The sequence below is a fragment of the Periplaneta americana genome, chromosome 16 (assembly GCF_040183065.1).
Source record: "Periplaneta americana isolate PAMFEO1 chromosome 16, P.americana_PAMFEO1_priV1, whole genome shotgun sequence".
NCBI classification, from domain to species: domain Eukaryota; kingdom Metazoa; phylum Arthropoda; class Insecta; order Blattodea; family Blattidae; genus Periplaneta; species Periplaneta americana.
The window spans coordinates 175,946,340-175,972,412 of record NC_091132.1 but is presented as its reverse complement, the minus strand read 5'-3'; the positions used below and the strand labels follow the sequence as shown (position 1 = coordinate 175,972,412).

Below are 26,073 nucleotides of genomic sequence, written 5' to 3'. Positions count from 1 at the left end.
CTGACAATATACATGCAAGAGGTCACGCAGTGAGTGAAAGGGAAATTGTTTCGTGTTCATTGTCGCAGTGTATCAAATATGGAAACAAATTGTTGTATAATCGACAAATTGAAGGTAAGGACTTTAACGTTCTGTGAAAAAGAGGACGTAATTAAAGTAGACCCTTAAAAACTAGTACTGAATATCACTACGAACATAAAATAGTGTGTAAGACATTTTGATGTAAAGATTTATGAAAGTGAGTCGTGGCTGTAAGGTTGTAAGACTTTAAACAAACTGTTCTACTGGTCTTGTCTTCTCTCTTCTAATGAAAAGTCCGTTTGAAATACCAATGGCTATGAAGATTTAAATAATATTTATAAGGCAGCCAAGAAACATAACTATTTTTGTAACCATATAATATTTGAAAAAAAAACGACTAAAAATGTTCGGGGAAACTCCAAGGAGAGCCACCGGCGTAACTCGGTTGGCTAAGGTGCTTGCTTCCCGATCCAGAGTTGCAATCGGGCGTGGGTTCGATTCCCGCTTGCGCTGATTACCTGGTTGGGATTTTTCCGAGGTTTTCCCCAACCGTAAGGTAAATGTCAGGTAATCTACGGCGAATCCTCGGCCTCAACTCGCTAAATATCATTTCACTATCACCAACTTCATCAACGCTAAATAACCTCGTAGTTGATACAGCGTCGTTATATAACCAAGTAAAAAAACTCCAAGGATAGTAAACGTGAGTTTATTAATTTTATTTTTACTGCATAGTCCTAAACTAAGTTTATTAAACACTTTTCAGTGTGTCTATTATTTGTCGATGTTTTACTAGGTACGTAATATACTTGTAAATTTGTATTAGCAAGGACGATATATGCAGTGTTTATACTACATGATACAATTGTATTCGGTATATACGCTATGCTGGATACAGATATGAGAAATTCCATTTTCAAACTATATTAACTGGGTTACATACCCCAGTCTGAAAACCAGGCTACGCCACTGAATCAAATATATACTAGACATTTACCTGCCGCTGCCAGACAACAATGTGGAGAATCTGTAGCTCATTATAGGCGTATTGCGACACTCCTATCTCTAAGTAAATCGACCTCAAAATGATTATATTCAGTACCTTTTCTTCCCTAGACTTTCTTCTTCTGATATACGTCAAAGGATTTTAGAAAGTTATACTGTGAACTTTCCTATCAGAAAGCCAGAAACTGTTAATTTCGTCCCCCAATGCACTATGCTCTGCTTCTTCTGCTAATGGCAAACCTAAACTTGAATTCACAGTGCCAGTGGAGTCCAGTAAACTCGCTCATATGACAAGTGTGATGTTATAAGGCTGAGTCAAGACCGCCAGAAGAAACACCTGGATTTGTAAGTCTGAACTGTAAAAGTCCCCTGTGCGAATAAAGTGGGGTAACGTCGCTCAAGTAACAGGGTAATATATGAAGCTATGCCAATGCATCTATGTCGAAAATTGTTTGCAAAATCAACGGAATCTTTATCTGTAAAGGAATGTAGGTTCGTGGCCCATTACTTATATGGCTCATCCCGAAATTTCTTTTATAGAGTTTTAGGAAAACCTTGGGCAGGATAAATTTGTATACAAGTATTATGTATCCAGTTTACAGTGTTGGTATTACTGGTCATAAGTAATCCAGAAACCAATGTGTCACGGTCTTCTATGTGGATAGCTATGAAGTTATCTTAATTGCAATTTGTAAGGAATATACTAATAAAAATTTACCGTATCAGGTCTTATTATTCTATGCGAATTTGGCCTTCACCAGTGCTTAAAATTGACTGCTGAAAACAGGTATGTAAATGTAATTTTTTTCAATGAGCAGTGGTTAATATACTATTGCACTGTATTCCACAAGAAGTTAGGAGGAAACTACCTCCAAAAACTTTCCTGCATGGTTTACAATCCATTGCGGTATACATCGACTTGTCCTAGAGGTATGTATTTAATTCTTTGCATATTACTGTAAAAAAAGGGTTACAGGTACATTATTTGCATTTAAAACGTGTAATTAATTATTGCATAAGGTGCAGATTTTTTATTACTCCTATTTTCTTTGTTTCACACGCTTACCAGTTTGAAATTACGGATAAATTTTTATTGTGTGCATTTTTTATTATTATTACTATTATTTTGAATTTTATTTTTCAAAACGGTAAATATTATTCATGTTTGTTTCTTATATTCTAAAAATGATGTTTATGAGCCATATCAATTATTAGGGACCACGGCGATGTTAAATTGTACCTCAGATTTGACATAGAACCACAGTCTACTATATACAGTCGCGAAGCTCAATAGGTAGTATAAATGCAAACAGGGGTAGTTGCCCACCACTAGGGTCGCTACTATCGCCTCATCATCTCAGATCTCTCTCCTAGCAGCCGACAAAATATGTTATACTTTCGTTGTCGTGTTCTTTTAGAAAAAATTAACACCTTCCACCATAAACTCGAAGATACCTGCAAGAAATAAGTTAATATAATTTTTGTTTGTGCAAAACGAACTGAAATTTACTATAATAGCTTCACTCATTCAAGATTATAGCGATAATTAACTATGAAACCAATAAATATTAATTTGCATTTCTCTTTACAACAATAATAATGGAAATATGAATTAATGGAGTAACTTACGTGTACCGGTACTTGTAGTGTAGGCTTACGTAGTTGAGGTTAAGCAATAATAATCACACCAGAATTGGAAATAAAACGTGATCAATAAATTTAATTGTAACAGACTTTTTCTACGTCTCTAGTAAAGCAACAAATAAAAATAACAACAAAATTAACAGCTATAATTAAAAACATATCCTTTGAAGAAAAAAGTAGGCTTAAGCAATAATAATCCCACCAGAATTGAAAATAAAACGTGATCAATAAATTTCATTAAAACAAACTTAATTTTTCTACGTCTTTAGTAAAATAACACATAAAAATAATAACAAAATTAATAGCTACAATTAAAAATATATCCTCTGAAAAAAAAGTAGACCTAACTTTTATTTCTCTGGAAATTTAGCAGCCTAAGTGACAGAACTTTAACCGATATCTAATGTCCTTTCGGTTAGACTGAAACATTTCATTGTGAAATTTAAGGATATAATGTATTCTAACAGTCACAAAGAACTTCAAATTAACAGTTTTGTTTCTGCACGGCATTCTTGTGGAAACCCAGGAACCTTTCTGAATCTTTCGGAAATCGGAAAAAGGATAACTCTGGCCTCTTTCTCTTATTGTTGCTACAATTTATAGCACTATAAAGTCTCCTCCTTGTCCCATATTATTATTCCAATTATTATATTTTAGCCATTAACATTTTCATTATAACCAATAACGAACATTTCACAAGCATCAATGTGAAATACGCAACGAGCTAGCACTCGATAGAAATACGACACAGTTCAAAGTCGACCATGGACAGTCTATTGTTTCTAGTTGCTAACCGCTTGGAGCGCTTTATCACGAGATTTGCAAAATAACACCTCAAGCTTCGCAACTGTATATAGTAAACTGTGATAGAACCGCACAGTGATTCCGCTCGAACCATCAGATCTCATGTGAAACTTTGTGATAAACTATGTCGTCAATCGTACGGCTTGTTTTGTAAAACAGTTACTGTAACTTTTCCACAGACTCACATGCTCATCTACACTTTCCTTTGTTTTTCTGTTAATTAATGCTGTATATGTTCGCGCTCGCATACATAGAAATACTCAGTCTACGCAGATGTAGAATGATTAATTACCAAGCCAGTAAGTCTATCCGAATCGCTCACATTCTGCAGGTTAACTTATTTAATTTCCATTTTCAGTCGTAATGGATGACTTGATGAAGATGGAACCTGACTCCGACCCACTTGCTATACAAACAAGTGATAATGCAGATGCAGAAGAGGGGAAACTTTTATCTGAGGTATATTGAAAGCAATTACTTTTCTTTTTTCTAAATACATCATTTATAACTGTGGAGAATATTCCAATGTAACTAAATATTTTTCTTGAACGTGATGAAACACAACTTGTGAATGTGGTATGCCAATCGTAAATATTTAATTTTATTTCCCATTAAAACACATATTTTTACAAACAAGTTAAGTGAATATCTATCTTCAGGAGATCTATTATAAATATATAAATCTGTTGCTTTTTGTAATTGCATCGATTTTTAGAACAACTCTGAAGCATTTTAAAACTGAATCAGTTAGGCCTATATCTTTTAATATAACATTAACCTTTGTTTTGTATTCTGGATTCTTGTGGTCATCTGTAGACTTCGGCTAGATGTCTCAATAGTGGAATAAGTTAATATATTCTGTTGTGTATAGGTGATCTATTTTTCTTGTTGTCTGTCCAATATGTATGGTGTGACGTAACAGTACGTATTACCTCAAGGTCAGAGATATACTAAACAGCATATCAATGTTATTAAACGGTCGGTTAACATGAACAAGAACGAGGGATCTTGCAACATATAATTTCTAGAAGTGTTTATTTTTGCTGAAGCTGGATTCATTCGGCTTCATTTGAAATACACACCCGATAAGAGCTCAGGTATAAACAAAGCATCTTCACTACAATTTTAATGCAATGTATTTTTCACAAGATCTCTGTAATTCAAAGTAATGGCATTTTTAGGACAAGCCCCAGTGAGAAGTAAGATAATACACAATAACCAATGCCTCGAACAAGTACAAAATTGCAATTATCTGGGTTGTGAAATATCTTATCAAAATGAAAAAGATGTGAACAAGAAAATTACCAAATTTACACAAATTCTAGGAATAATAAACAATACATTAAAAGCTAAATTAGTACAAAAATCTACAAGAATAAAAATATATAATACACTAGCATTACCCTCCCTTTTATACGGAACCGAGATTTGGACATTAAAGAAAAAAGACTTGAACAGAATCAAAGCAACGGAAATGAAATTTTTCAGGAGAACAGCAAGATACACTCTTTTAGACCGAAAAAGGAATGAAGAAATTTTAGAACAATTAGAAGTAGAGTCAGTAGAAGAAAAAATCAGCAGATAACAATTCAATTGGCTAGATCATTTAAGAAGAATGGAAAATTCAAGAATCCCAAAAATTATGATGCAATATAAACCTAGAGGACATCGTCGACCAGGAAGACCGTTAAGAAGACTGCTAGATGGGGCCGAAACAGGTCTACAGAGGCCTAATTCGTGAAGGATGATGATGATGATGATGATGATGATCTCTGTAATTATCAATGTCTGAAAATGCCATACTGAATGGCGAAAACATTAACAATTTTAAAAGTATAATGTAAATTTATAATTGCATAATTTACATTAAAATAAGTTATAAGATTGAATACAATTCTTTCTTAATTATTACTTTTGTATGTTGCGTTTGCAAGTTTTCGAAATTGATACACGTACATTCGTTGACATTAGTATTAATAATAATAATAATAATAATAATAATTTTTTAGTGTAGACAGACTAAAATTTTCGTGTAGGCTTACAGTTTAAATACAATTTTTTTCTTTATTTTGCAGGAAGGAAATTTATTAGACTTCCACTTCACTGCAATAAAAACAGAATGTATAGACCACAGATATGATGTGAAATCAGAGATGACATATGAGGAAGTTGAAGTGTCAGTAGACTTTCCCATCATGAAGAGTGAAGCTGAGGTGAGTGCAGTTTATGAAGTGTGTTGGTCGCTAGTTCTGTCTCTGTTATTTACTGACTACAGCAAAGTGACCAGGGGATACGATGATGGTTGCTTTCATCCTGAAATTTCTTCATCCTGTAGTCAATCGTAAATCTTTTCTACTTCATTTTTGTCGTAGATCTTGCAGTCTTCAGTGTTACGTAAACCATAATAATTTTGATGTTTGCATCGCCACTGATAAAATTTCTAACCCTCCCAATTTTAGTTTAATTTAATTTGCCTTAATCCACAAATGCCTGATAGATCCTCACATCCTTCATAACATTTTTCCATTACCCGCTTTACCCTATACATTAGATCAGTTGCTGACATCTATCTGGTTCACACCTGTGAGCATCTTGGAATGTGGTTAGCAAGAAAACTGGCCTATAAATAATGTTTTCCTCCTTTAGTTAGTGGACGTTTAAAGTTAGTCGTAGTCGGGTTGCAGAAGGGAAATTAACGGGCCACTAGTAATTGGATCGTTAACCTAACACATTTGGATTTCACAAGTGACGCAATAGGACGTCAATGAATAAAAAGTGAACGTCGGCTGCTAGACTGATGTGAGGCATTGCTTTTGTTGTCAAAATCTGCAATAAATATATACTAATACGAACCAGAAAGATATGAGGAACAGATGTTTCAGTGAGGAAGTACATAAATAAATAATAATTATTGACATTATGATATACCGATAGCTAAGAAGATATACCTCTATCTACAAATGTGGTAATTTAATTTAACTACATTATTTTTTAGATTAACTGTGTTATTGTGTTCAAATAATTGGAAAGTGTACTAATATTTTGTTTTCGAATTGAAGATGTTGCATTTCAGCAACATATATAAGAAGTTTTTGTCAAATTGAGAAAATTATTTCGAAGTTTTTTTTTATTTACCTGCAAATGTTCAGATATGACGTATCACTTTTTAGCCATCGATATCCAAGTCGACCTAGTTCGCGAGTTGGTATAGTGCTGGCATTCTAAGCCCAAGGTTGCGGGTTCGATCCCGGGCCAGGTCGATGGCAATTAAGTGTGCTTAAATGCGACAGGCTCATGTCAGTAGATTTACTGGCATGTAAAAGAACTCCTACGGGACAAAATTTCGGCACATTCGGCGACTCTGATATAACTTCTGCAGTTGGGAGCGTCGTTAAATAAATCATAATGTTTGGATATGCAATATTATTATATTATTTTGTATATAGCCTACGCCTATTGCAGAAAATATCACATGCGTGAACCTCACACAGGTAACATTGTAATGAATCAAAATATATTAAATTATTCGCCAATGCACACGATGTACGTACAGTGGGTGATCAAATTATTAGGGACACTTGGTAAAAGTAGGAATTTTATTTTCAAATTCACATAAATCACAAGTAATTTGGATTTCTCAACTGGAAAAGCTTTATAACTCTAAATTGTGATTTATAAACAATATTAATAGATATTTAATCATGTAATAATGAATATGGAATGAAATAAACAAGAAGACTAATATTTTGTCACACATCCCTTTGCAGCAATTACAGCTGTAACTCTAACTGGCATACTATAAAAACGCATTGGATACAATTGTTTTTAATTTCCTGGGCGTGATGCCACACATTGATCAGTTTTTCTATTAAAGATTGTTTATGTGTAATAATTTCTGAATGAACTTGCCTCTTCATTAGCTCCCAAATATTTTCAATCGGATTAAGGTCCAGAGAGTTACCAGGCCAATCCAGAACCTTAATTTTGTTGTCAGACAGGAATTTTGTCACCTTATTTGCCTTGTGACAGGACGCAGAGTCGTGCATGAACACAAAATCACTATCTGGAAACCATTCACGGACTTGTGAAAGAAGCCGTTCCTTCAGAACCTTTATGTATTGGTATTGTCTCATCATTCCTGGAACAAAATACAGACGACCAGTTCCATGACCACTAATCACAGACCACACCATGATGCTTAGAGGATGTTTAACAGTCTTCATTATTGTACTTTTCACCTGTACGCCTTCTAACGAACACAGATTTCTCAGCAAGTATCTGTATGGTAAATTCATCTGAAAAACACACCTGAAAAAAAATAAACAGTACATAAAACACATTTGCACAAAGTAAAATTGTGACTAGCAAAAAAATCATGTGAATGACAAACAACTCACTTTTTTGCAATCATCCACAGTCCAAGGTTGCTGCTTTGCCCAAGAGAGACGCTTCTTCACCATGTAAGGTTTCAGGGATGGTTTCTTGGTTGGAGTGCGACATGAAAACCCTAACTCTTTGACACTCCGACGGGTTGTCATAGAAGATATGTTGATTCCAGCATCTCTCATTGGCGCCTTTCTATGTATAAGACTGTTAAACATCCTCTAAGTTCCCCGGTAGCTCAGTGGTAGAGATTGGTACGTTAAACCAAAGGTCCCGGGTTCGATACCCGGCTCCGGAACAATTTTTCCTCGAAATTATTCAAATCAACTTTACAAGGAGTTATACCTGAAATCTTGATTTGCATCAGATCTCTAAGTTAGTGAATCCATTAACGGATCAATAGAGCTAAAGATGTTACGTTAGCTGCTCACAAGGGAATAAATGCCTTCTTGCAACCCACCATCATTGTCATTTACACTTTCAGTGTTACATTTTTAGCTCTATTGATCCGTTAACTCAGTGTTTGTGGAAAATTTACTTAGTAACTTAGAGATCTGATGCAATTCTTTTGTATTTATTTATTCATATCATGGTTTTGTCAAGGACGCTTATACTCTATATTGCATTGGGTACGATTTTTATTTAAATCTATGGAGTGTATAAACTACCATGCATTAGTAGTTCATCTGTTATTGTCCTATGTGTCTGTTTTGCAAATCTTGATGTGCAGGAAAATTCATGTGAATTGGATGAAGTGAGTGATGAGGGCAAACCGGAAGTGACAGGAGAAGAGAATGAAGTCTTGGCTGAAAGGTGAGTGAAATGCAAGAGTCCTTACTTTGTCGTTAGTGTCACTCTTTTTAATTATATCACGAAAAGTAAATATATTTTTAGTTTCAATATGATTATTGTTCAGATGAAAGTATACTTTTCGGGAGCAAATAGCATAATTATAATATTTCCTATAACTATCGCCAATAAATGTTTCACCACTGCTATACCATTACAACTATTGATGGTGAAGTTGCTGCCATTCAACGAAATACCAAAGCATAGACCTACCTTCACCTTATCGCATTTAATGCAGGCCAATTAATAGAATTCTTTCATTTTCTAATTGTGTTTACCCAGGAAAAATGGTTTCCATTAATTTCTTAAGTTTGTCCTCCAATTTCTAATAGAATTTTGTTGATAACATCTACGTTATCGCATTGCTTTCAGTCCTGCTTGTCTGCTATAGATTTAAGACAGTTCCTGTGTTCAAACAAAGAAATTAATAAATGTGGGAGGTTTTACGTGTCTAGATGTAGAAATTTCAAAATTATTGTATTATTATTATTATTATTATTATTATTATTATTATTACTATTAATATTACTATTCATAGTTATGCTGCTACTACCACCATTATTACCATAATTATTACTAATTTTATTATTATTATTATTATTATTATTATTATTATTATTATTAAATTGGTACCATAGTTGTTAATTTTGTTGTATTGTGTCACTGTCTTGCAATTGTATTGGCCAATGTCTGTTGTCTAGCACATAAATATTAATAAAAAATAGTTATTTATGGTACTTGTGAGGTAAGTGCATCTTTATTGCGCGAGTGGAAAGATTTAAGCACAAGGCGTCAGCCGAGTGCTTAAATTACACGACCGCAATAAAGATCACGCTCAGATGTACCATAAGTAATTTTATCCATGACCATAACGAAAAATTCTGTTTTATAAAAGAAAATATGTTGAAAATAAGTCCTCATGTAATCACATATCATGGCATGGATTTTAGGAACAACTGGATAATACTCACGGGAGAGCAATGTCGATAGTCGACGTTATTCGCTGGCCACTAGTCACCAGGCCGTACCGAGCCGTGCCAAACAAAACACAATCGAAATGGTGGTAGTAAAATTCGCGACTATATTCTTAAATAATTCACTGCATTAGTCAAGTGCGAGACTTCTGGCTTCTGTTGCAGTCAAACAATTATAAAATACGATAATTTGGTCCAGAGAGCATCCGTTTTTGATGCAAAGATAATTTGTTTTTCTTGTTTCTTAAATAAAATTACGAAATGGCGTTCCTGTGCTTAACATTGAATAAAAAAAGAAATATAGCAAAACTGTTCTGTCTCGAGACTCTCATCTAAGTTACTTCAATATATTTGCGCAAATATGGCTAACAGTGGTGCTATCTCTCAGTAATGTTCAGAACGAACGAAGGAGGTAGAGAGAGAAAAGAAACAAATTTCTCCCTCCAACGACGCCACGCATCAACGTCGTGTTCTTATGTTGGCAAGATTGTGTATTTACTTAAATTTGGTGCTAAATGTAACGGCACGGTTCAAAGATACCGTGGGAATTCTCCAGTTTAGCGGGATTTTTAGAATAGATACGTGTTCTAGGTAGGTTATGATGTAGAAGGCCATGATTATTGAAGAATCGTATCTAAGGCATTGGATAAATAAGAAATTATAATTAATTATACAAGTTTAATATATATATTTTTTTTAATTTTAAACGTCTATTTTCGTCTTTTTGAAGTTCCAGGGATTATTTAGAAGTGTTCACAGGAATAATGTGATTAAAATAATTTCTCATTTTACTTCTGTAAACCTAAAAGGAATATTAAAACGTAATTTATCATCGTGCCTGTTTAGCTCAGTTGGCTAACGCGTGATCTTTTAAAATCCTATCTATAAACCCAACTTCGCAGGTTCAAATCTTCTCGCATCCCAAAAGGTAAATTATTACAATATTAAAAAAATACATATTAGATATGGTTGCAATGCACAAATTACGACGTATTACATAAAGAAAAGAGAAGGAGATTGAGTGTATGTATATTTAAGAAATGGTAATAAAGAAGTAGAGGTAGTGACATCTAGTAACTAATATATTAACTTCTTGTATAATAGTTGAATGGAAAAGTATACGTGTGTGCCCGGGTACTAGGAAAATACTAATGAACTGTGAGGTAAAGTCTTTATCTCACTAGTGGAATGAAGTAATGTTGAATAAAAGCCTATTTTACAAACGCAAAAGCATTTAGTAAACGCATGTCTTTCGTTATTACTATAATTATTGCTGAATAATTTCGAGGGAAAAATTGTTCCGGAGCCGGGTATCGAACCCGGGACCTTTGGTTTAACGTACCAACGCTCTACCATTGTGCTACTCGGGAACTCTAACCGACACCGACACAATTTTTCCCTCTGTATCCACAGACCTCAAAGTGGGCTGACAACCGTCAAGCAACCAACTTTGAGTGCACACTAACTCCGTGTGACTTAAATTGTGGTTTTCTGTTCACGAACAGTGACGTGTATTATGCAAATCAAGATTTCAGGTATAACTCCCTGTAAAGTTGATTTGAATAATTTCGAGGGAAAAATTGTTCCGGAGCCGGGTATCGAACCCGGGACCTTTTGCATAATACACGTCACTGTTCGTGAACAGAAAACCACAATTTAAGTCACACGGAGTTAGTGTGCACTCGAAATTGGTTGCTTGACGGTTGTCAGCCCACTTTGAGGTCTGTGGATATAGAGGGAAAAATTGTGTCGGTGTCAGTTAGAGTTCCCGAGTAGCTCAATGGTAGAGCGTTGGTACGTTAAACCAAAGGTCCCGGGTTCGATACCCGGCTCCGGAACAATTTTTCCCTCGAAATTATTCAAATCAACTTTACAGGGAGTTATACCTGAAATCTTGATTTGTATAATTATTGCTGTTATGATTATTATGATTACTATCATTACTTATCTTTTAAAGATAATCTGTACAGAATTAACTGAAGTTTAAAGTTCATTATCAGTTTCTCCTATATTACTTTACTTTTGACGTATATATTTTCTTATTAGATATTTAGACATTTTTTCTACTAATGCCACTTATAATTGTTAGTGTTGCAGTTAGCCATAATAGTGGAGTTGCAATATTCTGCGAAATTATTTCTGAAGAGGACGACGGCAAGAAATACGATTGTAACATTTGCGGAATGTCTTTTCTGGACTCTGCTAGACTCAAAGGACATTACCTCGAACACAAATGTCACAAGCAATTCAATTGCGATGTGTGTGGAAAGTGTTTTTCCCAATCGGGGGATTTGGAAAACCATTCATGCGTTCACTCAATCGAAAAACCATTCAGTTGTGACGTTTGTGGAAAGTGCTTTTCAAAGTCCAGCTATCTCAAGCAGCATACAAACGTTCACACAAACGAGAAGCCATTCAGTTGTGATGTGTGTGGGAAGTGTTTTGCAAGGTCAGAACATCTTAAAAAGCATTCAGTAGTTCACACTGGCGAGAAGCCATTCACGTGTGATGTTTGTGGAAAGTGTTTTTCGCTCTCGAAATATCTCGATTCGCATTCATTCGTACACTCAGGCGTAAAACCATTCAGTTGTGATATCTGTGGAATGTGCTTTTCAAACATCGAGTATCTCAAGAAGCATTCACGCGTGCACACAAACGAGAGGCCATTCAGTTGTGATGTGTGTGGAAAGAGTTTTTTGCGCTTGGCAAATCTCGAGAGGCATTCACTCGTGCACACAGGCGCGAAACCATTCAGTTGTGAGGTGTGTGGGAAGTGTTTTTCTGCCTCTTCAAGTCTTAAAAGGCATTCAGTATTGCACAATGACACGAAACCATTCAGTTGTGACGTTTGTGGAGAGAGTTTTTCGTTGTCGAACTATCTCGATATGCATTCATACGTACATTCAGGCGTGAAAACGTTCAGTTGTGATGTCTGTGGAAAGATTTTTTTGCACTCCGCCTATTTGCGTATGCATTCACGCGTACACAAGGGTGAGAAACCATTCCTTTGTGACGTCTGTGGCAACTGTTACACGTCCTCTTCGAGTCTAAAGAAGCATTCCCGCTTGCACATGGCATGAAGCAATAATATAGGGATATCTTATGCGAAGTTGTTACCGTCAGATGGCAGGAGCGATCCATGCGGCGCAACATATTGTAGGGCTATGTTTTGTCATATGCTACAGTTGATTACGTTTTCCCGCTTGTTGGTTTTCTGTGCGTGTCAAAATTATATTTACAGTTATTTTGGATATCCTAGTATAATTTAATATAATTCAATGTTTTCTTACCTCATAATTTATTTTAATTTACAATAAATAATAACGTAAACCTGTATAATATTGAGCGACTCCCCGAGATGGGTGGGGAAATCTGCAGTATGCAGAATAGAGGCACGAGTAAATTGAATGTTCACTAACCTAAACGAGAACTTTGAGAATAATATGCACGAATAAAAAAATAGGAAATATGTCGAAAGTTTTATTGCTCCCTTTAATAATTAGTATTTAAGAACCGTACACTAGAAACAGGATATGCGGCTACCAATGTGTTTTTTTTTTATAGGGAAGTGACTATCGAGATTGAATTCCTTGCATTTTTTCTGTAGATGCAGATGGATCAAATGCAATTTTTAATAGGATGATATACTATGATGGCCATAGTATCAAGATTAGTAGTGTGTTTTGTAGGTTAAGGACATGCAGTTTTGAATACTATGTGGGATGATTATGAAAATTTGAACTTAAAACATGGCTTTAATAATTAGGGTGCAGTACATTAAAAACATTATTCACGAAATGGATTTCACTACGGATCGTCCTGGATAATAAACATTCCAGTTTATCGAGAGTTTACTGCAGGCGTAAACTTCGGAGACTCCTACAACTACTGCATGTAATCTAAGCTAACATAGGTCGCTGTCAAGGTTGCATATGTTTTTATTAATTCTTCTTTTTCCTCTTCCAAAATGAAACTATAGTCAACAATTCCTTACTTGTAGTAGTTACTTTTATTTAATAGCTAGCACTTTCGATACCCTATTTAATTACTTATATTTTTTTAAGGTTTAAAGCATATATTCAGAATATTTTGGGACCTGATTGAAGACAAAAAGCTTTCCCTGGTTTTTACATATAGGAACTTCACAAAAATTTGCCATTTTTAGTTGTTTTAAGAGTATATAATATACTAATACCCCACGTATATCCTCGATGTTTATATACCGAAAAACAAATGCACACGCAAAGCGCATTCCTCATACTACACGTGCGCTATCTGTTGGTGCTAGTTCAGGATATCCCTATTGTGACGTCTGTACAAATTGTTTTTTGTTGCCGGAATATCTCGATCTGCTTTCACGTATTCACACTGACGAGAAGCCATTCAATTGTGATAAATATGGAATGTGTTCTGTATGTCGAAGTGATCTCAGAGTACATTCAAGTGTTCACGCAAGCGGGAAGCCGTTTAGTTTCACAGTTTGTGCAAAGGGTTTTCGTGATTTGAATATCTCAGTGTGCATTCACGTATACACAGTTGAGAAGCCATTCAGTTGTGATGTGTGTGGGAAGTGTTTTGCTCGTCCGCTTAATTTCCAGATGCTTTTTCGTGAAAACCTGCTCATTTGTGATGTGTTTCGAATGGATTTTTCGCGCTGGGAATATCTTAATGTGTATTCACGTATGCATACATAAGAGAAACTGTTGTGTATGTATTTATTCACACTGCAATGGGTATATACCCGGTGGCAGTGGTAACTAATCACACTCAATAAAGGCAATAATAAACACAATTAATAATAATAATACTAATAATTAATACTAACAATGAATAATAATAGTAATAATAATAATAACAGGGAACATCCTAAATTAAATGAAGCACGATCAGATAAAATAACATTAAAAGTAAATCTAATTTGTACCTTAAACCTATGTTCGAAATGAAACCCACGAGTATGATATGTTCATATCTGCACAAGTACCTTTCAACACTACACTCATTTCGCTGTCAACTCACTCACTGCACTGGAACTACGACACATTTCACTGATTCTATCCTGATTTCACTAACACTTCAAAAACATTTCACTGTTCAAATACTTTGCACTGCCACTATAAACTATAAAGCTTCACTGACAGGAACACGTTTCACTGACACAGCACACTTCACTGACACAACATAATTCTTCAATGATAGAACACTTCAAATAGCAAGATATCAATTACACCCTTTAAATAGTGTATATAATATACTACCTTCTATTAGTAAAGTCCTTAAGCCTATTTTTAAATACATTTTTGGTTATTGGTAAAGCCTTTAGTAAGTCTGCAGGTAAAGCATTCCAGTCCCTGATAGTACAATTGAGAAAAGAAAACTTTCCAGTGTCCGTCCTCTGTCTTCTTTCCCTCAATTTATATGAGTGGTCGTTCTTGAAGAGTAATTTGGCGGCTGCAACCTATTTTTATTTCTCTCCAGGCAGGCTCACCTCTGTATGTTTTGAACAGTGCGCATAATCGAATTCGCGTTCTCCTGTCCGTGAGTGTGTCCCATTTTAATGGTGAATTATTACGAGAACACTTGAGAGCCCGTTTTTTAATCTTTTCCAGTGTCTTAATATGTTCTAATCTGTAAGGATCCCAACATGCAGAATCATATTCCATTACTGGACGAACTAGTGATTTATATGCAATCTCTTTGTTCAGTTGTCATGTGTGTTGAATGCGTTTTTTTTTTTGGCCCGCACATCTTAATATACATTCATTCGTGTACATAATTATATTTCATAATAAATATTTAATTATCCTGTACTTTAATCACTATATCATTTTATTATGGTAGCTTTAATTTGTACTTCAGCAAGAAAATCTTTCTTTGTTCTTAAACTCTATAATAAATTGCCTAGCTTATATTAATCAGATAATCTTTTAGTACTTTGACTTTTATTGTAATTTTAAATTTAGTATTAATTGTAATTATAATTTAATTGTATTCTTAATATTGTAGATGTACTCCCCTGGTAAGAGGAAAGAGAAGGCCTGATAGCCTTATCTCTACCAGGTTATATATATATATATATATATGTATATATATAATAATAATAATAATAATAATAATGATGATTTATTTAACCTGGCAGAGTTAAGGCCATACGGCCTTCTCTAACACTCAACCAGGAGTAAAGACTGCGTTACAAAAACACTACAAATTTACAAATTACACTACAATTTTACACACAAAACTGAATAAGATAATAATAATAATAAAAAATAAACAACAAATAAGAAGAAATCAGACATAATATATATAACATACAGAAAGAAAGAAAAAAGCATAATAATATGTGAACAGCAGGTCAAAATAAATGAGGCATACAAAAAAAAGACAATTATTCATAATAATAATAATAATAATAATAATAATAATAATAATAATAATAAGAATAAGAATAGTAATAATGATGATAATAATAATAATAATAATAATAATACTAATAGTAGTAATAAAATACTGCAGTACAAAGTATACAGTGAATACAATATTTCTAAGTACACACAATAAGGAAAATTAAGATTATATATAGCTCAACTTATCACATTAGAGATATAACATTATCGGAAAATATGAAAACAAAAATATAAAATAAGTTGAATATCATTAGAACATAAAAAAAATGTGAATACGTGGAAACATGCAATACAACACTTGTCATAATAGTAAGTTAGTTTGGCAACTCGTCATAAGATAATTTTCTAACTTGGATTTGAAAGAATTCAATGTTCGGCAGCCCTTGACTTCAGGCGGCAGAGAGTTCCAGTGACGAGAGTTAGCAACAGTGAAGGATGAGGAATACAGAGACGATGCGTGAAGTGGAATTTCTAGCGTGTTATATATATATATATATATATATATATATATATATATATGTATATAGTATACTATACTGTCCATAAGCCAGAAGCCATATGTTGGATCTTGTGTGGAAGGTCTTTTTCTGCTATAATGTATGAAGGGTACATGGGGAAAACGAACATTGTCACGATGCTGTTAAGGGTGATGTCATTATCTAATTCACTACATTAATACAAACGTTAGCGTTATTTTTATCAAAAGTAGTAAAGGAGAATTAAAACCACAGATACACTCACCATTCCATTCATTTCAAGTAGAAACATCGATAAATTTTGCAATAATATACTGAAATAGATCACTGTCTCACCCTTAATGGATATGTGGCATTGTTCGTTTTTCCCGTGTACCTTTCGTATATGAAATGTTGTTTACGCTTATTTCCTGGCGAGAAATGATTGAATTGTAAAGTTTTGGCTTAACTTTGTTGAATAGGGGAAGTGTGAAATGTGATGCTTGTAGGATGATCAGTCAAGTAGTCTAGAAACACAGCCATCCATTCTCACAAGTAAAAAACCGTACTAGTGGAATGACTGGAAAAAAAAACTTGCGGACTATAGTCATTTTAAAATGTAGGTATGCTTACATAAAATAATTTTAATATTATTTGCTACTTTTCAATGTATTTTACAGAATGTTTACTTTAAGCCACATTACCCATTTTTGACTTACACCACTTCTGCTCTGAATGGCTCAATTATGAAATTGCTTTGGCTACGGTACTGTCACTCAGAGCTGCCGAGAAGGGGGGGAAAGGGGCGAGTGCATATGGGCCCGTGAGCAATAAGGGCCAATCAGATTAAGTGAGTCAGATTACTTTTTATTATCATGAATAATTATTCATAGATACATACGAGTACTGTAAAATTTTGTAAGAATATATGTTACATAAACTTGACATACTGACTCAACAATTTATTTATTTATTTATTTATTTATTTATTCTGGTGTAGTTAAGGCCATCAGGCCTTCTCTTCCACAACACCAGGAATACAAATACAATAATAGAAATTAACAGAAGAAAATACACTATAATATACAAAGTAAAGCTACTCAAGAAATAAAGAGAGAGAAAAAAAAACACTATAAACAAAGTAAAGCCACACAAAAATATACAGGTTGCAGTCACACAAACTTTAAATGAGTGATTAAGTATCATAATTAATTCCATCCTAATTAACTAACATAAACAAGAAACTTGCAATTTTAATCTAGGTTAAAAAAGAAAAAGAAAAAAAAAAACACAAATCAATACTTCTAGCAATACCTAAAAAACATTAACTAAGACAAAATTTTCCAATTAAATTTTGAATTGTGATAAAGTCCGGCAGTCCCTGACATCATTAGGTAACGAATTCCAGAGGCGAGGTATTTCTACAGTATAGGAAGATGAGTATAAAGACGTTCTATGATGAGGGATAGAAAGAAGTGCTTGATGTCGGTTTCGAAGTGTTGTAAGAAATTGAAAGCGCGATAACAGATATTTCGGAGTAGAAGTATGCATGATTCTAAACAGAAGAGACAGTGAATGTATTGTTCTTCGTTCCTTCAGACGCACCCATGAAAGTAACTGGAGGGAAGGTGTTATATGGTCAAATTTACGAGTATTGCAGATGAATCGTATGCACACATTATGAACACGTTGTAGTCTCTCAGCTAATTAGTAGAATTAATAGAAATTACCACTTCATATGTAAATATTTGACTTTTATATAATAGAATATCGATTTCCCGCATTAACGTTCTCCGACACGACAATTGGGGGCCCTGGCATTTGCCTGAACTATGTTCCCGTCGCTTGTACTGAACACGTTCAATTATTTATTGGCTTGTCCTTTTTAACTACCAAACCCCCGCTGGCCCACCATAATATGTCAGCGGACTCTCTCAAACCGAAGACGCAGGATACGTTTCTTTTTCAGTACATTGTATGTTTCATGTCGAAACTTTCGTCTTTTCGTTGTCGTTTATCTAGTAAATTCTGTTCATTAGTATTACCGATTATAGTTTAACTGCACAATGGACAAGTACAGGCATAAGTCGGGAGCTGAGAAGCACAAGGAGAGGCAGAAAAAATTGGAAGATATTAATATGGGTGCTAGACTGCATGAAAAATATTATGAAGATATTAATAAAGAGATCAGTGATGAGCCGAAATATTTAGAATCAATTCATACCTCTAATTTAGGGCTAACCCCACTGAAACCTATGAATCTCCTAAATAGTCTGAGGGAATTAAAACTGGATACTTTATTTCCAGATATCTGTATAACAATTAGAATATTCTATAGAATTCCTGTGACAGTTGCTGATGCTGAAAGATCCTTCAGCAAAATGAAGGAAATAAAAAAATGTATTCAGATAAACAATGTGTCAAAAACGACTGAGTAACCTTGGCTCCTTAGTCTAGGGAGCAATCTTGCTAGTCTTTAAATTTTGATATCGGTAACATAATTGATGATTTTGCATCAGTGAAGTCAAGGAGAGTTGTTTGTTGATGTTGGATTGCAAGTTAGAAAATACAGGTGTTTAAGAATAATGTTTTATGAATATAATATATTGTGCTAATGTGAAGTTTCGCTAAAAGTTTTCATGTAATAAAAGTGTATATTTTTAGGTTCGTATCTGTATATGGGGTTATCTTTTATTTAATTTGCAAATAATTATTATGGTTAGAATACCTGGCAACTTGTAATTGTTACTTTTTTCAACGGGGGTCGGAGTACAGTATTGCATAGGGGCCCATAAATTCTGTTGGCAGCCCTGCTCTCATTGCTCTGCCTATAGCAACGTAATCAAATATATACTAGTCATTTACCTGCCGCTACAAGACAGCAATGTGGAGTATCTGTAGCTCATCATAGGCGTATTGAGACACTCCTAACTATAAGTAAAAATTGTTATTTCGAAACCGTTCAAAATGATTATATTCGTTACCATTTTTCTTTTCCTGGACTTTTCTTCTAAAATACGTCAAAGGATTTTAGAAAATTATACTGTGAAAGTTTTTATAAGAATAGACAGAAACTATCAATTTCGCATCCCAATCCACTATGCTCTGCTTCTATTGCTAATGGCAAACCCAAACTTACAGTTAGAAAAATCCCCTTCCTCAGAATTTGCATTCACTCCTGATTTACAGCAGCACACTACTTCCCCATAATAATAGTAAAATTCAAGACATTTTATTAAAAGAAGGTTTCCTTTCGCCTAAAGGTCCATTTGCCATGTTAATGAGAAAGAGAGATGCGATTCAAGAGTGGCAATAATATGGAAGTAACACGTCACATGTTTTAGCAGCATTTGTATATACTCGTAGCTGTGGACGAATTGAGTTCAGAGAGAGAGAGAAAGGGAGGAAAAACTTAAAAATCCAAGGGAGTTTTCTGCTGAAAAAAAAAATCAATGCGTAAACTCGAAGCCTGTTCGCCACTTGTCTCAGTGTGGTTTCGCTGCTCCACTGAAAAAAAAAAATTGAAGGGGAAACAGCCGAAAATAGACGTGACGCAATAGCTACCACATAACAGCGGATGTGGGAGTCGCTAGAGAAGCTGACGTAAGGATCACAAGAAGAAACGCCGGAAGATGTAAGTCTGCACATTGAAAGGTACATTGTTCCTTCACAGTGCCAGTGGAGTCCAGTAAACTCGCTCATATGACAAGTGTGATGTTCTAAGGCTGACCTAAGACCGCCAGGAGAAACACCTGGATTTGTAAGTCTGAACTGTAAAAGTCCCCTGTGCGAATAAAGTCGAGTAACTGGCTCAAGTAACGGTAATGTACGAAGCCAAACCAGAGCAAAATCAACGGAATCTTTGTGGATAAGGGAATATTCGTTCGTGGTTCATTTCTTGTGAGGTTCATCTCGATATTTGTCTTAGAGGCGGAATGAATTTGTACAGAGGTATTGTGTAGCCTGTTTACAATGTTGAAATTATTGGACATAAGTAATCCAGAAACCAATGTGTCACGGTCTTCTATGTGCATTGGTATCGAGCTGTATTAATTGCACTTTTTAAGAAATATGGTAATATAAATTTGCCGTATCTGGTCTTATTATTCTACGTTAATTTTGTCCATCACCAGTGCTTAAAATTGACAGGTGACAACAGGTATGTAAATGGGATTGTTTCAATGAGGGCTGATCTATATACTAGGCTATGTACTATTGCATTGTATTCCACAAAAAGTTAGGAGGAAACTACCCCCAAATCTTTCCTGCATGCTTACAATCCAATGCGGTACATCGGCTTGTCCTAGAGGTATGTATTGAATTCTTTGCATTTTACTGTATATAACATTTGAAACTTGTAATTAAATGTTCCGTGATGTTCAGATTTTTTATTACACGTTTTCTCTTTGTATTAGACGCTTACCAGTTTGAAATTTATGATAAGTTATGTTTTTATGTGAATGGTGATCCGTTCTTTCGTGACGTCTTCCATGGACAATTTGGCGGCGATACAGCCATTCATTAGTACGCAAACGTGTATGTATTTCGTGCGTAATCTGTGGAAAAATTTGTTCTGGGAAGTTTAAATCACGAGTTTTGCTGAGTAATATACGTATCGGTTACCTAACTCTCTGCATTGCTATGTACTCGTACAATATGTGTTATCGTTGAATTGATAGTAGTTAAAATATAGGTCGGTCGTTAGTGTGTAGAGGTTCACATTTCCGGGATAAATGTTTAGTTAACGTACACCAATTACAGATGATCTCCTTATCGAATGCGAAAGTGACATAATAATGAATACACAATTGGAAAGATAGAGCGAATTTGCTAATATTCTGATAGATTATAGTCGAACAGAATAGTGGGAGAATGTTTCGTAACGAATTGGCTCTTGATTAAGATATCGCTAGACAAATTCTATCGTTAAATCTTCGGCCTTGTTTGCAAGACAACTACTGTAACTTATTCCTAGAATCACATGCTCATCTGAGCCGATGTACACATTCGTTTGTTTTTGAAGTAAGCCTTATTTTTGTGTGTTCTCGTGTGCTTTGAGAAATACACACACTACGCAGATTTCGAGTTATTATTGCCAAGCTAGTAAGCCCATCTGGATATCTCACATCCTGTATATTAATTTAAGTTACTTAATTCTTTTGCAGTTGTAATGGATGTAATCAAGATGGAACCTGGGTACGACACATCTGCTATAGAAACAAGTGGTAACTCAGATGTAGCAGAGAAAAAACATTTATCTAAGGTAATTTGAGAGCAATTTACTGTTTAATTTGTATATGCGTCATTTATAAGTAGCAGAGGTCTGCATCGGACGTTTTCTCTCGAGCGCCAAGTAGTTCATAGCATAATCCGATAGGTAGCGCACATGCATGATGGGTAAAATTGTCGCGAGCGATAAAACCTCGAACGGTGTAAGCTGAGCGTTAGACATTCGTTCTTGTTACAGTGATGAACTTTGTAGTAACAACATTGATATTTATCATTTCAAAACTTTGCAGTGTTTAACTAACCTCTCCATAGTACAACTACTACAAAACTTGCTTTAAAATGTAATATAAATGTTGTAGGTTTTTTTTCCCCCCAAATAGGAGTGATTTTGTTTTTGCCACATCTGATGTTATTGGATGTAATTGTAATTATTATAAACGGAGAACAATCACGATAATGCTAGAACCGTATCAAGTTTTCTAGTAATAATAATATCTCTAATAATTAGTGTATCAATTTTTTTCGTCTATAACAGTTGTGCAGCATGATTATTCGTTTTATTATATTTTCTTGACACTATCTCTGTACTAATATTGTTATTGATCTACTGCTATATCAATAATATTTTGTAAAACGTTTCTACATTGTCGCAGTATATAGGCGGAACACTATGTATGGACCTATCATATTATATATGTGGTAAATCAAATATTGAATAATTATTAATTAGCAATAATAACTGTATATCGAAGTTTTTCATATTATTTATTTATAACTTCATGTTACTGTTTTGGTACATTCCATTAAACGTTTGTCATAAACGCAGAAAATAAAGCCTTATTTTTACCGTGTGAGCAAAACATATGTGTATCTTATCTGTCGCCTTCCATACGAGATAAGACATGTCTGTGAAATGACCTTGTACTGTGCTTCTATTTATTACGAGGGTATCACGACCGATCTTATCTCACTCGAGGGTGCGACATTCGACCGAATTCAAGCGAGCGATTTAACTCCAATGCAGCACTCTGTTGGAGATACTTGATTTTCATTCTTATGAAATGGTCTGAAAATGCAGTTTATTTTTAAGCATTGGTTTTCTTGGTGGTATACTAAAATTATTACGAGTATTTCTTTCTTCGATAGGAAGTATAAAGTAAATTGAAAAATAAACTTCAACTCTTTCCGAAATAAACCTTTCATATCGAATTATTTGTATAGCGTACATCAGAGGTCTGCATCGGACATTTTCGCTCGAGCGCCAAGTAGTTCATAGCATAATCCGATAGGTAGCGCACACGCATGATGGGTAAAATTGTCACGAGCGATAAATCCTCGAATGGCATAAGCCGAGCATTAGATATTGGTTCTTGTTACAGTGATGAACTGTGTAGTAACATCATACGTAGATGTTGATCATTTCAAAACTCTGCAGTGTTTAACTAACCTCTCCATAGTACAACTACAAAACTTGTTTTAAAATGTAATATAATTGTTTTTTTTTTTTTTTTTTCCACACAGGAGTGATTTTGTTTTTGCCACATCTGATAGATGTTATTGGATGTAAATGTAACTATTATAAACGGAGAACACAATCACGATAATGCAAGAACTGTATCAAGTTTTCTAGTAGTAATAATAATAATAATAATAATAATAATAATAATAACAATAATAATCTCTAATAGTTAGTGTATCAGTCTTTGCGTCTGTAACAGTTATGCAGCATGATTATTCGTTTTATTATATTTTCTGTGACGTTATCTCTGTACTAATATTGTTATTAATCTTCTGCTATATCAATAATATTTTGTAAAACGTTTCTACATTGTCGCAGTATATAGGCGGAACACTATGTATGGACCTATCATATTATATATGTGGTAAATCAAATATTGAATAATTATTAATTAGCAATAATAACTGTATATCGAAGTTTTTCATATTATTTATTTATAACTTCATGTTACTGTTTTGGTACATTCCATTAAACGTTTGTCATAAACGCAGAAAATAAAGCCTTATTTTTACCGTGTGAGCAAAACATATGTGTATCTTATCTGTCGCCTTCCATACAAGATAAGACATGTCGGTGAGATGACCTTGTACTGTGCTTCTATTTATTACGAGCGTATCACGACCGATCGTATCTCACTCGAGGGTGCGACATTCGACCGAGTTCAAGCGAGCGATTTAACTGCAATGCAGCCCTCTGATGAGTAGAGAGCGGGTAACTTAGTAATTAGATATTTTTCTTACAATTAAAAAGGATAAAAATTGAGAATGTGAAGTTCCAATCGAAAAAAAAACTGAATTTTATTTCACATGAAACACATATTCTCGCTAAATTATATGAATACTTATTTTTAGGATTTATAAATTTTGAAGTCTTTTTACTTGCATTGGTTTTTAGAGCATTTAAATAATTTAAAACTCAATCAATAATAGCCTATTTAGAATAACATTAACCTTTATATTGTATTGGGGATCCTTTTGATCATACTGGCAACAATATATTAGGCTATCAAGTGTAAAACCTGCCTTATCCAAAATTTTAAGAAAGAAGAAAAAAGAGTTACATATGGGATGTTGTACTTCTTGCAGCTCTCTATCTACTGATATAGTCGGTTTGTGCAAATCTTGTCTAATTCCTCTTCCATAGAGCTCAGAAAACTACTATCAAATGCAAAATTCTCCATATCCGTAACTGTTTTTCCTGTTTTCTAACAAAGCACTTTACCTGGATAAGGCGAATTCTGCATTTGATAGCCTCATATACAATGAATCTATTCTTTTACTCGTATATGCTACGTTACGACGCTTTTCAGGTCAATTATTTTATTATTGGTTTTGCAATAGGCTCACGTGCTTTCGTTGACATCAGTAATAATAATACTGTGAACGGGCTTTATAAACACTCACGGGATATTCGTGAACAATTTTATATCATGTATTGTGTAATCAGTTTATACTTTATTTGCAGGAACAAAATTTATTAGATTTGGACCTCAATGAAATAAAAACTGAATGTATAGACCACAGATATGACGTGAAATCACATATAGAATTTGAGAATACTGCAGCTTCAACAGTCCTTCCCATCGTCAAGAGCGAAGCTGAGGTGAGTGCAGTTTATGAAGTGTGTTGGTTGGTAAGGCCCGTAACACACTTGAAGAGTTTTCGCTAGCGAGAAATGTGTTGCGAGAAAGAGGCGAAGAGCCTTCCTCCACACACTTGGCGAGTTCTCGCTATCACAGATCACACCTCGCTATGATCATCTATGCACTACCTTATGCAGAAAGCATTAATCTGGTTATAGTAATGACTCGTTGAGGGAAATATTATAGGTTATGTATTTACGTATATTGTCGTACTTAAATATATAACCTGTAAGTATATTGTCGTACTTTACAAATTACGTACGAACGCTATGTTGAATCTGAGTATTCAGATGATGAGGAAATGGATTTACATGAACATATTTTGTTAATGAAAAGAAAAAGTAGGCCTAAAATTAAAGCCAGAAATATCTGAAAATCACATTGTATCTTACGAAAATAAGGGCGAGTTTTGGATACTGGTTTCGATTTGAAAGATGATACGTTTAGGCGTTATTTCAGGTTCAATGGACCACAGTTTTTTTTTGCCATTCATGATATGATAGAGAATTCTTTGCTATATTCCGGTATAAATTACGTAAACTGTTAAGACATATAGATACATTATTTCAAATTGTTAATCAATATTATTAAATCTCATGACAATAAAATATAGCCCTATTTATTTTCAGATAATCTGATATTTGTCTCCAGATTTCTTCTTTAATTATCGTGTTTTTATAGTTTTCATCCCGTGTATCATATAAATAGGCCTACGGGTGACATCGTACAAGTTCGATAAATTTCTGACTGCAATTATCAGCCATCTTTCCTCATTTTCAAATAAAAACAATACAATTCATTGCCACTTGTGATATTTTTTCTACATTCAATCGTCATAAAGAGTATAAATGTCAAACATCTTTGATAAATGTGTCAAGAAAATTCGCTGAGCTACCGATTCCAGCGAGAAACTCGCGCGAGGTTTTTGCCTCGAACGAGAATCTCTTCCAGTGTGTGGACGTCCATTTGAATCCGTGTTATCAATCTTTTAATTTTCTCGCCACACATTTCTCGCTAGCGAAAACTTTTCAAGTGTGTTACAGGCCTAATTCTGTCTGTTATTTACTGACTAATGTGACTGCTAGTCAGGTAACCAAGAAATGCATTGCTTCGTCTCATTCTCTGAATTTCTTCATCCTAT

The 26,073-nt window shown here is 34.3% G+C and overlaps 1 protein-coding gene across 8 annotated transcripts in view; it reads left to right on the top strand.

Moving 5' to 3' along the window:
- The window catches only part of LOC138692019 (gastrula zinc finger protein XlCGF26.1-like), a 94,588-nt gene that overhangs the window by 19,746 nt on the left and 48,769 nt on the right, over positions 1 to 26,073 (top strand). The window contains exons 4-8 of one of the 8 annotated variants that reach the window (XM_069814811.1): positions 3,833 to 3,933; positions 5,550 to 5,687; positions 8,588 to 8,670; positions 21,708 to 21,805; positions 24,755 to 24,892. In XM_069814811.1, the coding sequence (XP_069670912.1) occupies positions 3,833 to 3,933; positions 5,550 to 5,687; positions 8,588 to 8,670; positions 21,708 to 21,771 (386 nt within the window). In that variant the 3' untranslated portion in view covers positions 21,772 to 21,805; positions 24,755 to 24,892. Of the gene's footprint in view, positions 1 to 1,210; positions 1,814 to 3,832; positions 3,934 to 5,549; positions 5,688 to 8,587; positions 8,671 to 11,769; positions 13,229 to 20,549; positions 20,702 to 21,707; positions 21,807 to 24,754; positions 24,893 to 26,073 lie in introns of those variants that run through there. The other 7 variants (XM_069814803.1, XM_069814812.1, XM_069814801.1 and 4 more) reach the window with 7 other exon arrangements.